Below are 18,721 nucleotides of genomic sequence, written 5' to 3'. Positions count from 1 at the left end.
GGCAGCCTGCATACAGCATATGTGTTCACTGCCTGTTTTCGTTTTGTGCATTATATAGTGACTGTATTTTAATTGACTGAACTATTTGCCCCAGTGCCATCTAAAACACTGTTACTTTAATTTGAAAAGATTTGTGTAAGAGACAAAAGTAGAATAGAAGCATACTAAGAGTACTACGCTCTCAAAGAGGCTGGGAAGATGAAAATTGTTTTCATATTGGCCTCTCTTGAAAATGAAACAAACAAATTATTTTCCCTCTTGTCTCCAAACAACTCTAAATACAAAAGCCACAGTATTTCTAAATATTATTGCACAATCATCGTGCCTCTGTTTGAAACATGTTAGGGACAGAAGAAACTCTAGGCTTTCAGAGAGTGAATAATTTGTCATCTCCCTCTTTCAGCGAGGAGAGTTGGGGCATGGCGGACGAGGAGACGGAGGACAGGGATTGGCCAGAGCTGCTGAGTGACGTTTCTGTGGTGGGAGGTGCAGGACACGGAGCAGGGATGCCTCGGCTGAAGAGAGGTCAGGGCAGCCGACACCTGGGTGTGGACATGAGCTTTAACCCTGACGACGAGGAGGGAACTGACCAACGCAACAAATATTTCACCTCATCAGGTAACCAGAGGAGAAAGTCTGTTCATATTCAATCAGAAACTATTGCACCAATCAAGAAGCTAAGCAGAGTAGTAGGAAATCTGCAGGAATTAACGGGTTTAAAAACATGTCATCTTTTAAAAAAAAAAAAATCACCAAAATTACGCCGTTTATCAGAGCCAAGAACTGTAAAAACAGAAAAAAAATTTAGGTTTTTCATAATTTCTGCGATTTCTCAACTACGCAAGTGTTGTGCTGTTCTGTCACTTTATGTAACCGTATCTAAGCTTAAAATTGCAATATTTTATCACCACACGTCTCTTTTGAATAATCGCCGAAAATAGACAATATGTTGTAATCAGATGCTGTAAAAAAAAAAAAAAAAAAAAAGCAAAAACATTTTGCGCTCTTTGTCACAATCATGAGGCCATTAGTGAATGAGCTGTAATGGATAGCTATGTTACCAAAATTGAGGGACATTTTGGCTTAACTGCAGGCTTTGTTTACACAGAGCAAATACATAATCAATATGTAAAAAAATAAATGTATAAGTAGTAAAGTGTATATTATGTCACCATCTTTTTTCCAGTATTGGTGACAACTATGGGCATTAATTCCAGGATAATGTAATCAAAAAATGTGTAATGTATGGCTTTGTAGCTGTGTCGTAGTGCACAGAAAACATGTTTGAACTCTCTTGACTTCTGGTCATGATTGTGCTGTTTCCATAGAGATGCAGGATTTTATATTTATATAAGCGGTGATTAAATTAACTTCACTTAAAAATGATCCCACAGTAAATAAAGTATGACAGGAACAAAAGACAACCAGGGTTAATAAGTTTTCCACATAGCTTCCATAAACAAGGTCTTAGAAGTATTTTTGAAAGTCTAAAGTGGATTCTCCAGAAGCCTTTTATGCTTTCACTTCCATCCATCCATAATAATAATAATATATAATCACATCCTACCAGACGTAGTTTGGCCAGCATGATCATAAACAGGAATTAAATTTCAGTTTATGTGGTACAATGAAAGTCTTAAATTTGGTAAACCGTTCAAAATTGCCATACAAACATGCACACAAGAATACAGTTAAAACGGTATAAATGTACCTGACAATACATTACAGTAGTATAATAATACACGGCTCATGTTGTCTGACACCAAAAACTGACGTCAACTTGCTTTTCACTCACAGATGAAGACCTCATCAAGCACATACTGACGGACGGACAGAACTTCTTTCCTCAGGCGGATGAAAGCGAGATGGCTGACCTGTAAGTTTTCATCTCTGCTGAATTTTCACAGTCAAATAATTCATCAGAATCACTTTTGCGGATTCACTTGGGTCTGATTTTTATTTCCGTTGCTTGTTTCTCAGATCAAGCCTTTTTCTAGATAAGACTGAAGTGATTCTCCTTCAGAAACTGAACGAGCCTCTTCCTCTAGAGTCTGTCAGGAGGGATCCACCAAAAACTGCTTTCACCTCCAATACAGGTGTGTGTGCATGGTTGCAGTCTGAATTTGTCAGTCAAAATTGATCACCGCACTCAAGGCCTTTATTTATCAAACATCTATGAATCCCTTTTTAAATGAAAGCCTTAAAGAGCGTCTTCCTTCACTGTGATCACAGGACCAGTGAAAACAGAAGGATCTACCCTAAAATTGTACTTTTTTAAAGAAATTCCCCTTAAAACTCATCACATTTTTTTCAGTAATATTTAATCCTGCCAATCCTTTAAAATGTCAGCAACATTTCAAAACAATAAATAGGGATCAATAAATAACTGCTAACTAAATAAATAAGAACAAAAACTTGAGCAGCACCAAAAGTTCTGTTACTGATTAATGGGCAAGTTGAGCGAAAACATTTAACATCCTATGAGTGTGCAGTGAAATATTAAAGGAGAGTGATTTAAACCTTAATTAGACACAGTTTTAATCCTTTTTTTTTTTTTGCTTCCTTGATGAACAAAAAACAGTAACACATGCAAGTAATTGTATATATTGCTTCAGATGTTGTTTTAGTTCTAATGGCTAATCATATTTTGTAAGTTCACTCCAAAAACAAGACTAGATGGTGTGTGTTTTTGTGTCTCTACTGAAGTTGTCTAGGATCTACTCTCCAGCAGTTAACTCTCTGAACCCCAAGCAGTTTCTGGGTGTTTTATTGCTCCTGTCAAATTTTTACTCACTGCGGGGCCATTTTCCATCACAATATAAAGTCCTGCACCTCTGTGGAAACAACACAAGCGAGGCAATTGGTAAATGTCTTTTCTGCAAAATTTACAGACTTTTAATGCTATGAATAATAAAAAAAATAAATTCAGTTTAAAAGTTGCATTTCTCTGATTATTTATTCAACAAAGATAATAAACACAGCCTGCCTTCAGCACAATTCAACCGGAAAGTCTTGTTTTTGTTATGTGATGGCTATTTCAGTTGTGTTGCTAATTTAAAAATTTTTACTTTTTTTTTTTTTTTTTTTTAAAAACAAAATCTAGTAAAGGCTAACAATTTAATATTTTTTTACAAATTTTTAAATGAGAAATGTAGAATTATGTGATTTTGCTGAAATGCCACGACTAGCTAATTTTACCAATGAAAATTGAAGACAAACATGATTAGTTCGTCACCATTAGACCATCAGAAAGATAAAAATCCAATGGTTTTTCCTGTTTGTTCTTAATTGATTAAGTTGTATAATTTTGTTTTTGGTTTTTAAATAACTTGCCTTTCAAACCCACCAGCAGGTTTGGGGTTTAGAGGGTTGAGAGACTTGTGTCCCATTTTAAGGCCATAAGAAATTTAATTAAGAGTTTTATCCTTAGTAAATTGGGTGGATTTTTACGTTTCTCCTTCAGTAATTTCATAAAACTGGCACTGGCACTAAATCCAGATGTTATTTTTTTCTCATAGATAGTTACTTTCGGTCTGCCATTGCTTTACGCTCTGGTTGGATTAGTGACACATAAATCCAACTCTCATTAGGTAAAGAGAAAAGTTTGGTGATTAATCCTAAAAAGAAAGAGGAGTAATAAGTCAAATAAATACCGATGGCTGTGTGACAAAGACTTTATAGTTTGGCTTTGAAGTGAAACCAGAATAAATCCATTATATTCTCATTTTGCAGCAAAACAAGTTCTTTGTTGTCAGAGAAAAAGTAAATTCAAAACTGCACATTTAAACCAGCTCCAAAGTTCTTACTAAATTATTTACTCCTCTTTGGGAAACTAGACTTATTTACTGGTAATTTTATTAATTGAAAAGACTTTGAAGTCCATATGGATAAAGACTTGAAGTCTCCGAGAACTTATTTCCTTTTTTTTCTAACTGCAAAATGTACTTCAAAGGCATATGTGTCCCAAAGGATGAATAAAATACAAAATTCCCGGTTGATGCTCAGAGTTAAATATTGATGTTCTCTCTAAAGTCACTCTCTTTAGATCAGATTATTTTTTCTTTGTTCCATCTCTGGGCTTCGGTTCCTCCCTTCAGTTGTGACGGATGTGTGTCGGCCCAGACGTTTCCCTCCCTGGTGCGGTCGAGCCGCTCTGTGGGGCAGCTGGGCAGGAATCACTTTGGCCAACAGCGTTTCAATCTGGGCGGGACACGGCTTCAATCAAAGTGTGGCCATGATGTGGTTAATCTCCTGCTTTGCCAGTTTCTTGTGCTCCTGCCTGCTGTTGGAGCCTATTAAGGTGAGCACAAATAATCCTCTTTAAACTCCCGTGGTACTGCATGTTTTGTTTTTGTCTTAATGCGATTGCAGACCTCATGCATAGAAATGAACATCTGTTGCATTCAAGCTCTTATTAAATGAGTTCACACAACGCAGACCAAGCCTTTAGTTCCAAGTAAATCTTTCTGTATTTTGCCATATTCCATGGTTGTAAGTCTGATTTCTTTGGCAGCATGCCCATGCTGTGGAGCCCAAGAAACATTTTTGATGCTCCAGATGAAAAACAAAATCGACATTCAGAGACTCTAAAAATGAAAGCGAGGCCTACATCATGAACACCTGTACAGCTATAGTGTTTGTGTAATTACTCTCACTGCCAGAATGAGGAGACAAAGGCCACACTGCAGGGTTAAAGCTGCACAATTTAAGATTTTTATATGAACACCAGATGTAATTTGAAAGGTGTCACCTGTTGTGACCAACCCACCAAAAGTTATCACTGATTTCTGCTGGTCCCTTCACTTATAAGCACTTTAGCAACTTTCAGTGAACTATTTAGATTTTGCAACTTTAATGCCTCACTCACATCAGTTTTCAGCTGCAGCACACAGTTTATCAAGCAACTCCAGCTTGTGAATATTTCTAGCATTTAGCAGCTGAACAGCCAGATATATCCCTCTGAAGTTACTGACCCTAAAACAGAGCAAAAAAAATGTAATGAAAAATTGGATTTTAACAACTAAAAAAAAAAAGAATGTTAAGGCTTCATCATAGTATCTGCTGGGCTGTATAAACTATCAACACTAAGGTAATTGCTGTAACATCTATATAAGCTGATAAAATTGTGTTGCTTGCTACAGTTCCCCTAATTCAAAGTCGGATTAATTTATGAAGCACATTTAAAAGCAACAGGATTGTAATTTAAAGTGCAGTACTGTTAAAATAATAAACCACAATGACAAGAAGACAAATTTAAATAACATTTTCTATATAACAAGTCTGAGCAGTTCTCACATGAAAAGGTAAACTGTTCCAGTGTCCCAAAAAGTCAAAAAAAAACCAACAGATTTAGAGAATATATCAAAATCATGCTATGTTTGCATTTTAAAGATAAGTTTAAAATACACCTACTGATTTTTCCTGACAGGATTTTGCACATTTCATTTACACATCAATATTGCTTTTGAGTGAATTCCCATCTGGCTGAGTCATTTTAATCCTTTGTAATCTCAATTAAGGCTTGCTGATTTCCTGTTGATCAATCTGATTCACACAGTTGAACATTTTCCAAACCTAACAGCTACATTGCTTTCCTGTCCTGTAACACAATTTTTCCCCTCTTGTAGCTCATTCAGTGTAACGTCATTTAACACAGTTTCTTATTACAGCCCTTCAAGTGCAACACTATTCCTTTAACACTGTATTTCACTTCTAGCTCTTTAAGTGCAATAACACTGGTCTTTTCTCTCTATAATTTAACACAAACGTAGCTGTGTTGCTATGTCTAAATTTAAGTGCAGCTCTCCAGATTAGAACAGAGTAGTATTGAATGTGTTGTTTCTTAATATGCTTCGTTAGCTTACCTGCCCTGTGCGTCCACAGGTGTTGTGTGAAACAGCGTACTATGCGCTGTGTGTGCGTCGGCTGCGTCCAGAAGACCAGGACGTGCTGGTGGAGTTTCCCCGGGTGGAGAGGGTAGTTCTGAGGGTCTCCAGGGTGAGACCACCACAGGGCTTCGCTCTGTCTCAGGCCAGACATCAAGCCCGCAAGGTCCACATGCTGCACACCATGCTGAAGGTCAGTGAGAGACGGGTACAGGAGATGATGCTGGTGGCTTTCTTGAAGTTCTGAGCAAGAAAGATTGTGGCTGACCTCTTCCACTCTGGACATAAACTATTCAAGCTCCTCCAATTTGGCAGGAGGCTTCAGTCCATCAGAACCAGAACCTCACGCCACAGAAACAGCTTTTTCTCCACAGCCCAGCAAGCAGGGAATGCTCCGTAAACATTAGCTGCCTTCAGGTTCTAACAATGTTTTAAAGAAAACATTTTAAATGTAATGTTCAAAAAACGTTTTACGGACATCTATCATTTTAAATAATTTTTCTCTTTGGTTAGAAGTGAACCAAGACAGAATATTTTACCATTCAGAGGGTGTTTGGGGGATGTTGTCAGATTATGATAACTAAAGATGTACTCGAGGCCTCAGATGGCAGTATGTCTGCCAAGGAGGCGGAGCTTCTGCGGAGTTATATGACAATTGGTCTACATTTGTCTGTTTGTCTGTCTGCTTGTCTGTCTGTCTGTTAGCAACATTACTCAAAAACAGACCAACGGATTTGGATGAAATTTTCAGGGAAGGTCAGAAATGACACAAGGACCAACTGATTAGATTTTGGTAGCGATGCGGCTTATAGTCTGGATCAGTGGATTTGTTAAAGATTCCTGTATCAGTGAGAGATAGCTGCACGGCGTCACTGTAACTGTGACAACAAATGAACACTACGTTAACTGCCTGCTGATGATCACATGATTGTGATCCTACTACAAATTGACCGCTGCGGACTTATTGGGACTTATCCATCAGAAATGATACAATTGATTAAATTGTGGGGGTGTTTCTGAGTCCCATCAATTCCCACCGCCAGCGACATATTTAGGTCACGCGATTCAGTATCCGTACATAACATGCACATGCATAACACACGCCTGTGCTCAGCTCAAAGTCATTTTGTTTGTGGGTACATCTATATTAATGGCCAGATTCTATAGTGCCTTGATTACCACCACAAATTTTTTCAAGATTCATCTGTTGGAAATGATAAAACGACTGAGCAGCCTTGGCAGAGGACTGCACTCTCTGAGTGCTTTTCTTGTTTAAAAAAATGTTCCTGTAGTGTGACATTTTAACAAAGGTAGAACTTTTTGCTGTAATATTCTGAGGAAGTTTCGGGGATGTTGCTGTTGAGAAAGTTCTGCTGTAAAACTTTACCACGTTACATGATAACGAAGGAAGGGTGTTCTCAGTGCAACATGTTTTAAGAACATTCTGGGAACTAAAGTTTAACTTTCTGCTGAAAACATTACCAGAAAAAATTCTACCTGGGAGGAATGTTCAAGCTGCTTTTCTCCCTCCAAACCCCAAAATAGAAATTGACTTGGCTTTGTGCATACGACTTTTTGTTATCCTTTAGAACATTTGAAGTCATTTTCACTACATATTGTGAAACTTATGCCATTCTCTGTAGAATAATTGGAACATTTCTGCACATTGTGAATATTTGTGTTACTTTTATTACAGTGAATTTGCTATACTTACTGTTTACTTGACTTTAAACACATGCTTTTATATTTTTTTATCCTTCTTTAGATTTTTTCTGCTCGTGAGAACATGAAGACATTTAAAGCTCATTGTGCTGCTGGATAACACAACTTTTTGCGTCTCATTTTCAGAATTTCCTGGTTTACATGTTTTTCCTGTTGGTTGTTCTGCTTCTCAACTACTCCGACTCGGCCAAAGACACACACAGCCTGAGACTTCGCACTCAGCTGCAACAAGCCCTGCACACACCGGAGTACCACAACATCAGCAGGTACACACACAGACACACACCGAACAACAGACCTTATCTGAATGTATTGTGGTGGTTTGAGAAATATCTGTATTGATGAGAACTTTTCTTCCATTTTCAAGGCTGTCCTACTTGTCTACTTGTAAGACTTTCAAAAACTTTTTTTTTTCTTTTTGTCTCGTTCTCTTGAGGCATCACCTGAATGTGTTATTTTATTCAAACACGTGTGAAAAATGAGCTCAGTACAGTTTCTGTGCTTTAAACATTCTTTAATGTTTGACAGCAAAGTAAGTTCTGAATACCCCTTTTTGTCTTTTAGCCGAGATGATGTTCTGACTTGGCTAAATGAGTCCTTGTTGCCACGGCTACTGGATGAGTCTGCCCTCCTGAGAGACACGGGAAGCGTGTTACTCGGCACACTAAGGCTCCGACAAATCCATGACACACAGGGTGAGATGGCTTTGTGGTAATTTTCTTTACCCTTTGTTGTGAACTTTCATGGAGATAAATCTTTTAGTCAGACCTCGTTGATCTGACAGAAACCTGACTTATTAGGTCTATACACATGAATAATGTATTTTTCTTTGTTCACATATGTTAGCTGTGTAATACTCTGTTATCCTTACTCTTAAATGTGTTCCAACCAGATGAATGCACTTTAATCTCATTTTAATCTTACTGAAACTCATCTACTTGCAGGTGGTTTTGGAACAGGAAACAGATCATTTACTTGGGGAAGGGGCTGGGTTGCATCTCCAACTAAAGATCCAGAGAATGTGACAGTTTCTGGTGCTATTGATGGTGATCGGTAAGGACAGGATTGAAAATCTGACTCTAACAGTGCAGCTATTATGTCAGCTTCAGGATGTTTTGGACGTGCTTTTCCTTGATGTGTCATGTTGTCTTTCTCCCCTCCGTGTTTCCTCCCACTGGTTTTCTCAGGGTGTGGCGTTCGGGTCAGATGGGGGAGTCCGACAGCAGAGATGCGATCCAGCAGCTGAACAGAAGCCTGGAGGAGGCCTCGTTGACCTTACGGCAGCTGCAGCAGCTGCACTGGCTCGACCACAGGTATTGAATGTGTCAAGACTCATCTGAAAAAAATGTTGGAAAACACAGAAATTTAGATATTAAGACCAAACCCAGCTGTGGGTTTGAAAAGTATGCTGTCTTTACAAAATGGCCAAAATTACATCATTCATCAGACCCAGAGACTGTGAAAATGGAGAGAATCATCAGATTTTCTACTGTCCTTGAACTGTTCATCTGTGATGTGCCATTTGGTTAGAAAACTTAACCAAATCTCAATTTAAAATTGTGACATTTCATCAAAATCATTTATTCTACATGTGTTATTTAGAAATTTGACAAAAAATAAACCATTTGCTCTAATCAGATACTATTTTTAAAAAATAGTACTAAGTAGTTTGGAAACAATTTCAAAATGGAACTGGTAAAATATCTATAGGATATAGTACTACTAGTTTTTTCCAAACATTTGCAACACCTATGGAAACTTAAATATTGGTCATGTTGATTCATGTTGTTTTTTCTATTTTATTAAAGTGAGCAATCTAAGAAATTCAACTTTAATTTTTTCATTTGCTCATTGATTTCATCGACCAGGTTGTTCCAGAGTCCAGGGGCCACATGTAAGGGATTAGAAACTGGGCTCGATGTTCATGTGCACACAGTTTCACAATGATTGGAATAAAGCAGAACCATGCGTATTCAAGCCTTGAAAATCTCGAGTGGAGTTTTATATTCCCTGAAGTGCAATTTGCCCTACAGCCTGCAGTCATTAAGAAGTTGCTCATTTAATTGTTCAAAATATTAAAAAAATAAAACATAGAAAACAATCCAGCGAAATATTTGCCAAGAATGTGGGCTCAGTTTCAACAGTCGTTACTCAGAACTGAGGGCGTAAACAGCGCTTATATCCTGTTTTACCACATTTGGGTTTAGTAAAGGGAGAGACAACAAGTTTATAAAAATGAGTGTTGGTGGTCTCTTTTGAACAAAGTAGAGGTTGTGGGTTTTATTTCTCACAAGAAACTTTTGGCTTGAATAAAATACAGGAAGGTGACCAAAACAGGACGTAACTGTGTGAAATATTTTGATCTCATCTCATGCTTTAAGTGCTGTGTTTGCATGTGTGCTCACAGGACTCGTGCAGTGTTTGTGGAGTTCTCTCTCTACAACATCAACACAAACCTCCTGGCCGTCTTCTCATTCCTGTTTGAGTTTCCCGTTTCTGAGCGCGCCCAGTCGAGCTTTGACCTCCTTGTCATCACTCTGTGGCCAATCACAGGCCTGGACCTTCAGCTTCTTCTCATGGTAACCACTGACAACCTGAAGCCTTCTCCCTGACCTCGGATGTGCTACTTTGGCACCATGTGTTCGCTGAAACTTTGAGCTTCCTTGTTTTCCAGATGGTCCTCCTGGCCCTAGTGGTGTATTTCCTGGTACGAGGGATCTTGGGCTTCCTCAGAGAAGGTTACAGGTACCTGCTGTCGACCTGGAGACTCCTGGGCATCTGTAAATTGTCTCTGGCGGCGTCTGTTTGTGGGCTGCACCTGAGCCGCTGCATCATGGCCAAGCAGCAGTGGGCGTCGTACATGAAGCACCCACGGGACGCCTTCACAGACTTCTACCCGTTGGCCAGGCAGAGTCAGATGTACACCGTCATGTCTGCCTTGCTGTTGTTCATACTGGTGCTCAAGGTAAGGGAGAAAAACAGTGAAGAAAAGGCTGATTATATACATATTACACCTTGTCTGTTACAGCAGTGTTATTCACTTGTCAGTGTAGAATGCAGTGAAGAGAAAACAAAAGTTGGAGCGATGAACTGAATGAAATAAAAGGTGTTGTCTGTGGATTCAGTTGTCTCTTTTGTTCTCTATAAACATCATCAGTGTGTCATGTTCCTGCTCTGACTGATATGTCCCTCCAAATTTTTTGAGTCACTCTTAGATAAGTACCGTAATGTCACTATTAAAAATGAAGCTAAACATTTTGGATTTGAGAAATTTATATCTCTACTAAGAACGATGAGCTTGTGGCAGGGAGCCACAGACAAGGATGTCTGACAAATACTGGATCAATACTGTGTTGTTCTTTGGGCTTTTCATGGGATTTGTTACCAAAAGAAAAAATCAAGAATAATGCAGCCTTATGTTTAAACCCTCGGAACCCCAAAAGCAGCCTGTGTATTTCAAAGTCGTGGTATCTTTTTTAAGAAATTCCAAAATGATACAATTCGTCGAAGCCAGATACTAAAACAAAAGAAATTGTCCTTTTTTTTAAGTTTTCCAAAGTTCCTTGAAGTATTCATCAGTAAAGTACAATTCTATCAAGAGACCTAACCAAATTCAAGCATAAAATTATCGTGTTTCACCAAAATCAAGAAATGCTGAAAAAAAAATTGCCAAAACTCTTTGGTGCAACTGTCAAACCATCAATAACTCCAGTGTGCCCAACAGTCATGTAACAAAAATGAAGGCTGAACTGCAGGCTGTGTACCCAGAGCAAATAGTGGACAAATATGGAAACAAATTAAGTGTAATTGGTAAAATATCTGTTATATGAAGAGTGGCTATTTTTCTCCAGTACTGGTAACACCTGTGGGCACTTGGAAAAATGTTGTCATGCTGTACCACATATTTTCCTTTTTTGTAAAAACAAATAATCAAACAAGCTTTCATATATAGTTTTATATAGCATTATAACTTTGTTATGCTGCATAAAATACATTTTTGCGTTTTCTCTACTTCTAGCAATGGCAGTTCTTTTTTCGTACTGCAGTAAAAAATTATTCCATAGCGCAGGGGTGTCAAACATGTGACCAAAACTGGCCCACCAGAGGGTCCGATCCAGCCCAAGGGATGACTTTGCAAAGTGTATTTTTCTTAAAAAATTTTAAAATATTAAAATATTTGGCTGCAGGACTAAAATATGCATCAGTCTCATATAATGTTGACACCCCTTTTGTGGAGTTAAACAATGACAATAAATGCAGACAAAAAAAATAAAAATAAATTTTCAAGTCATTTATAATGTTTTTTTTAAAAAAAAAAAACTTCATTAAATGTGAACATTTTCAGAATGTACTTTTACTTTCTTGCACTAAAACAAATTTGAAAAAATGTTGTCATTATTTATAGGTTATTATGCTATGATTTTACTTGTCCAGCCTGCAGATGAGTTTGAAACCCCTGTCATAGTGAGTAAAAATGTGACACGAGCCCAGACACTGCCAAGGGTTCAGAGGGTGAAAGGCTGACTTCTTGGTTCAGTGTTGTTTTACTGTAAAACGTTTGCTTGTTTACAACCTGTTTAATGTATTTGTAATGACTTGAGCTCAGATGGTAGAATAAGTAGGATCCATTTATTGCTGAGTTAGTTATTTTTCCCATGTTGCACCCCTACATATATTTCTGCTCTCGGGTCTTGCAGGCGTCCCACCAATTACGCTTCCTGAGAGAGTGGGCCGTGTTTGGCAGAGCTCTGCGGCGTTCAGTCTGGGAGCTGCTAGGAGTCGCTGTGGCCTTACTGCTGCTACTGCTGGCGTACTCACACGCAGGACACCTGGTCAGCTGCTTCCTATTGTCTATTCCTTCTTTTTCTCACAGACGCACACAGCAAATACCTTATAAGCTTTTATGCAAATAAACCCACAATGTCAGAGTGCATAACCTTATATGAGATTGCGCACCTTCCATAAAGGTTACCTTTAGTCTGCTCTGTATCATTGTTGTGCCTACCATCCGACATTTTAGAGAATTTCTTATCGGCCTCAGCATAACTGCATTAAACAGCATCATCTTTACTGTCTTTACGGTTTGAATACGCCGCAATATTTATTTAATATTCGACCGAAAGATTGAGAGCATAAAATGGAAAATAGTTAGGGTACATGTGTCAAACAAAAGGCCGATTCCAGCCCGCCAGTTCATTTTATGTGGTCTGCAAGAGATGTGTGTTTGTTAATCTGATAAATTAATGAGATTTTTGTTATTATAACAGGGCTCCAGACTGCAATCAAAATAGTTGCATATTCAATCTTTTTTGAGAGTGCATGTTGAAATTTCTCATGGTCGCATTGTGCCAGAGAATGGTGTTTCTTTAGGCTGATCTGGTTCCTTCCGTCGGTACAGGTTGCTACTGTATTTGGGTTGAAAATAGTGATAATTCTTCCACATTGACTCAGATTCTCCGTCTGACGTGTAAAACAATTTCACTGTTAATATGTTCCAATGACAAAACGAGAAAAACCCAGTGAGGAGAGAGGAGGATGCTGGAGGAGAGGTCAGACACATGATGATAAAAGTGTTCAGGGGCAGGATGGGAGATCTCGACTGAGTCAGTTCAGAAGTAAAAGTAGCCCCTGCATTCAATCTTTATGGTTCAAGTTTTAACAGCATTCACAATTTTGACAAAATAAACATGATTGACCATGGTGTTGACATTTAAAATGCGGTCCACTCATAGAAAACTCTAATAGAAAATAACACAGTCGATAAAAATCACCGGTTTCAACTTGGGTAAATCTGTGTGGACAGTTTTCCAGTGTAGAGCTGCTACACTGCAGCTGCCTGGCATCGTCGACCGTAGCCAGCATGCGAGGCATTTAGGACACATCGGAAACATGTAGTACTTATAGAAAAGCAGGTGTTTAGCAAGTATTTAGCCTGTGCCCAGTTTATGACTGATGTCAGAAAAGGACTGGTGACAAAATAAGTATTTTTTCAGATTAAAACATTTCAACAACATCAAGAGTTGCATCACTGAAAGTCAATGCAACATAACTAGGTTATGCAAAAACAGTTATTCATCAGCATGCATGGTGGATTAATAGTTAGAGCAATGCTGTACCAAAGACAGGAGGTGAAGGTGGGACGACCAAATCATTTGTGTTGCAACCAACCAAGAAAGTTGGTAGCAGCAGTGCTACCAGTGGAGAAGTTACTGAGAGCCCTGTTACGATATAATATCTAATAATTAAAACTACAAACTAAAAACCTAGAAACCTCGAACCTAAAAACTAGAAACCTCAACGAATCCAAAGATTCCCCTTGAGCAGGTAAATTAGCAGCAGTGGAGAGAAACAACTCCCTTTGAACAAGACAAGACCTCCAGCAGAACCACACTCAGGGATCACTGCTGTTTGCATCGAGTTGATTGACTTCTCAAGCTCTCTTGACTACTTGAAACTGCATGGAATTATCTTGATTGCATAGACTTCAGTAGACCTCTTTAACCCTGACTGATTTGGTATCTTCATTCAAGTCGGGTGTCGGATTTCAATCCCCACTTTTCTTATTGTGCTGAGCGTGTTTATGCATTTTTGTCATTTTACCCTTGATACCACACGGTTTATTTACTTGCTTGACCGTGTGACTCCACTTCATCTGGTATAAAATGTCTGTCATTATGTTGAGAAAATCTACAAGTGAGATTCTAAGTGTCAGCCTCACTCGTATTCACAAGTCAAGAGGTCTTGATCACAGCATAGCAACTGATTTATTTTCTGCTAAATCACAGAAAATAATAATGTCCAAACTGCAATACATTTGTTAATTAACCTTTAATGACATCTTCTAATTTATTTTTTATTCAATCATTTTTTTCAATCCACCTTTAATTGCTTGTCAGTTTTTTGAATATTCTCTTTGAACTGATAACTGTTTTACTCCCTCGTCTTCTTCTCTCAGCTCTTCCACTCTGTCCTGGACGGTTACGGCAGCGTGACCTCAGCCTGTCTGTCTTTGGTGGGTGCCGGTGGTCGAGGCCTTCTGTCATGGCGTCCCGCCTGGACACTAACCGGCCCCTCCAGCACCGTCTCCTCGCTGGTGTTCCGTGTGAGCTTCGCTATTCTTCGGCTGGTGCTGCTGTGGTTGGTCACCTCGTTGTTACTGAGAAACTACCGGCGTGCGCGAGCGGAGCTGTACCGTCCAGCTGTGGACCTGCAGGACTACGAGATGGTCGAGCTGTTTCTCAGGAGACTCAAAATGTGGATGGGACTCAGCAGGACCAAGGAGGTACTGCAGCAGTTTGGACTAATTCCTTTTAAAGATTAAATTTATTTTTATGGAACAGAAGATTTTCTGGGGACTAAATAAAAGATTGATATCATTAATAATGATCTTATCTTCTTTGCGTCCTTTCTTAGTTTCGTCACAAAGTGCGATTTGAAGGCATGGAGCTGCCACCGTCCCGTTCATCCTCCACCAGCGACTGTAAATCTCTCTGCTTGCCCCCGCTGGACAGTCCAGATTCCCCCCCAACCCCAGACAGCGTTGATGCTGGCTCCGAGGCCTCGTGGCGCCCGACCTCCTCCAGCCCCTGCAGCCTGACGGAGGCCCCGGGGATCGGCCTGGGACTCGGCCTGGGCCTGGGGTTGGGGCTTGGCCCGGGAGTGGTGGTCGGAGGAACCAGCTGGAGGGAGCGAGCAGAGACCGAAGCCTCCCTGAGGAGACTCCTTCCCACCCTGGAAGCCCTGCTGCAACACCTCGACCGTGTCACCATGGCAACAGAGGACCTGTACCACATGGAGTGCAAACTGGAGCGAGCTCAGAGGATGAGGAGGTGTCGGGGGAGGGAGAGAGGCGAGGATGGTCAGGGAGGTCGGGGCGAGGTGAGACAGAGAGGGAAGGGGGAGGACAAGGATCGGAGACAACGAAAGAGCAGCAAAGAAAAGCATAAAGGAAGCAGAAAAGGGAAAAAGACAGATAAAAGTGAACTTCCAAAAGAATGTGGGAGTGCTGCTGCCAACCCCAAAAAGACTCCTGTAGCTACACTTGTCCCCTTTTTAAAGCCTCATCCTGCCTCCACCTCTACGCATCCCGCTGCTCCTCCAGTATCTGCCAAACGTTCAGTCAATGCACCTCCACCCACACCAGTCACAGATAAATCTGCCTCTGATGCCTCTTCTCTTTCAGCGTCATCAGCTCCCTTTTCCCACCCAAAAACACCTGCTGCACCTCTATCCACCCCCGGCCCTTCCTCCATCACCCGGGACTGGGACACTCCCACAGAGAGAGAGACCCTCCCCTCCTCTAGCCTCTTCAACCACCCAGCTCACACCACTACCATCCCTACAAGCAAGCGAAAACGCAAACCCCCGCCCCTCAAAAACAAGGTGCACCCAACTTAGACAAGCACGAGTTTGGACAAACCCCAAATCCTGAGAGAGAGAATGAGACAAACAGAAATGAAGGGTGTAGCAAAAGAATGTGAGAGTGAAATGCTGGGTTAAGGACGAGAGGAGGACGGGGACAGCCGGTTTTGTCCCCAGATGCTCCTCTCTAAACCCAGGGAAAGGAAGGAAACAAGTAGAGGGGAACGTAAAAGTACAAGAAAGAACTAGAGAAGCAGTTTGGGGCCATGAAAGCTGAACAGTGAGCAGTAAAATAAGACTTTTGCAGGTTTATAAGCAGTGATCCGTCCAAATCCCGACTCACAAAAACAAGGTGCAGGTCACCGAATGTTAACTGAACTGGCTAGTGGAAGTCAACAGTGAAACCAAGACACATTCCTATCCTTATTCCTCCCTGGCCAAGACTGACCCCTTAAACCCCCATGTGACCCCGGAGGTCACATGGGGTCGTCGACAAGAGCGCATGAACGTGCTCACCAGAGGACTGAATGAACTGACTATGCAATCAGTCTTTCATTTTTTTGTGTGTGTCTATCTCGGAAAACAGAAAATGTGTTGATTTCGCAGTTATGTTTTTGTCTTGTTATATTTTATATTTGGGTCACCATGGGTACTTGTGCGCCTGTCCCAAAGTTTGCATGCAGGCACACACAGATATACGCACACGCAGATAAACACACGTATAGAACACTGTATTGGCAAATGGTAATGTGTCACACACTTTGGCCCAATGAGGGAGAAGAGAAAACACACAAACTCTTTAGGGTGCAGAATAAAAGAAAGCAAAAAAAAGGAGGTGTAGCAGGCGGTTGTAGCGCCGAACAAGGTCGGAGTGTGATGAAGAAAATGTTGCTGAATGGAGAAGTTTGATTGTAGAATAAAAGCAGGAAGGATTTGCCTTCACCTACCACAGTACTGAATATTTACACCAGTTCTCCCGTTATAAAGCTATAATGACCCGTCTGATTATCTTTCCTAAATGTTTTTTTTGTTGTTATTGTTGTGTTCAATATGGAGGTGATTCAAAAGCACTTTTGTTCTGATGTAGACTGTTATTTTTTTAATGAGGTGTGGTGTTAAGTAATAAGCTTGGTTCTCCAGAAACCAACAGAGAAAGCTTCACTCATACTGTATCCTAACTATAAACATTGCCAAAGCTTTTGCATCATTTATGCATCCTGACCTTCTACCATGCCAAGTAACTCAGTCATTCATTCATTCATTTCTGTACTTGCACTTTATTCTCTAATGGAGTTGATATCCAACATCCGTATTTAACTCTCATATGTCAGTTCGTATCTTTTACAGCTACATTATAGAAACATTCTAGTAAGTATTATCACGGTATTGAAGCAATAGCTTTTTTGTTTTGTTTCCGCTTTTTATTATGTTGTAATGGTTTTTTTTGTCTAATTTTGAACAACATGGGCACTTCATATGTCCAGTGGGCAGATCTCAGGGAACCCACCCTTTCCTTAAAAACCTGGAAGGTAATCCAGAAAAACCAAAAAACTGGGTGTGAAATAAGTGTTTTCAGTAACCAAAACATATATTTGGTGCCACTTTGATCCTCCATGGTTCTTAGCTAGAATGAGAAATTTGTACTGCGTTGTGTTGTTGTTTAAGAGGTACTTTTGGGCATGTCATCATCTGATTTAGTCCCTGTTTCTCCCTTTTCTTAGTAAACATCATCATAAAGCAAAATATTAAGATTTTGAAAGCTGATCCTTATCCATTTCTTTCCTGTAAGTTGCATAAGATTTCACAAGAGACCCATCTTCCTCCGTGCGTGTACATTTCTGTATATATTGGCGCTTTATGATGTATATATTTTTGCTTTACGTAATCAGTATTGTTTGTGCTGCAACAACATACGTATAGGTCAAGCACTGGCGTCGCAACCTCCAAAGTTTTCCATTTCTCCAAAGCACTTCAGCCAAAGATAATGACGTATTTAATCTTTGACAACATTGACAAAAAGCCAGGTAGAAACCACAGTCAACAGTTAGCACCTCCACTGGCCTTTTATTCTGTGTAACAGCATCATGCCAAAACCCTCCTCTTCTTCTAGCCGTCTTCTGTTGTGCGATTCGTTTTGTTGTAAAACAGTGTTACAGGTGTGTGTTTGGAAACATTTTGTCTTTGCTCTCTTTTGTATCTCATATCTGTATTTTGCAGTTGCAGCACTTCTCATGCTTTTGCACTTGACAAAGTCGAATAAAGAGTTTGACAGCTGAATTCTGCAGAATGAAATGGTTTTGATGTGAAATACTGTCTGTCCTTATTACCTATACTGGCATTCTTCTGTAGAGGGTCATGAGGATGCAGTCGGATTTGAGATAATTGAGGTAATTTCAGGTTAAACTTTGAGTTTTCAGGACTACAATAGTGGTTCCCTTCTTGTACATCTCTATAGTTACATGCTGCACTTTTAACCAGCTCCAGTCCAGGTAATGTTCAAGACAACAGATCAGCACATATAAAAACACCACCTACTGACCCCTCAGTTCTCTTGGAAAATACCATCACTGTTTCTAGAAGATCCCCTGGAGTTTGTGGACAGATAGACGATCTCTGAGGAAGACAAGCTCTTCTAGAGCTGCTAGTAAATTCAAAGTCACTTCATTTTTCAGCATGCTTTAATATTTCAATGTAATCCTGAAACAGGCACTGATAAAGCACTACAGCCTTGTATTTATTGACCTTTTAAGATC

The 18,721-nt window shown here is 39.9% G+C and overlaps 1 protein-coding gene across 1 annotated transcript in view; it reads left to right on the top strand.

The window, feature by feature from the left end:
- pkd1a (polycystic kidney disease 1a) overlaps positions 1-18,245 on the top strand; it is an 89,456-nt gene extending 71,211 nt beyond the window's left edge. Inside the window, exons 43-56 of the mRNA XM_023275238.3 lie at positions 404-618; positions 1,798-1,876; positions 1,981-2,096; positions 4,098-4,300; positions 5,884-6,078; positions 7,734-7,873; positions 8,172-8,302; positions 8,552-8,660; positions 8,795-8,920; positions 10,015-10,186; positions 10,282-10,572; positions 12,305-12,439; positions 14,563-14,889; positions 15,021-18,245. Coding sequence (XP_023131006.2) covers positions 404-618; positions 1,798-1,876; positions 1,981-2,096; positions 4,098-4,300; positions 5,884-6,078; positions 7,734-7,873; positions 8,172-8,302; positions 8,552-8,660; positions 8,795-8,920; positions 10,015-10,186; positions 10,282-10,572; positions 12,305-12,439; positions 14,563-14,889; positions 15,021-16,004 — 3,223 coding nt within the window. The 3' untranslated portion in view covers positions 16,005-18,245. The remainder of the gene's footprint in view (positions 1-403; positions 619-1,797; positions 1,877-1,980; positions 2,097-4,097; positions 4,301-5,883; positions 6,079-7,733; positions 7,874-8,171; positions 8,303-8,551; positions 8,661-8,794; positions 8,921-10,014; positions 10,187-10,281; positions 10,573-12,304; positions 12,440-14,562; positions 14,890-15,020) is intronic.
- The last annotated feature ends 476 nt before the right edge of the window (positions 18,246-18,721 follow it).

Source organism: Amphiprion ocellaris, chromosome 4 (genome assembly GCF_022539595.1).
Source record: "Amphiprion ocellaris isolate individual 3 ecotype Okinawa chromosome 4, ASM2253959v1, whole genome shotgun sequence".
In the NCBI taxonomy this organism is placed as follows: Eukaryota; Metazoa; Chordata; class Actinopteri; family Pomacentridae; genus Amphiprion; species Amphiprion ocellaris.
The sequence above is the reverse complement of the archived record's forward strand: the minus strand, read 5'-3'. Positions and strand labels throughout refer to the sequence as shown.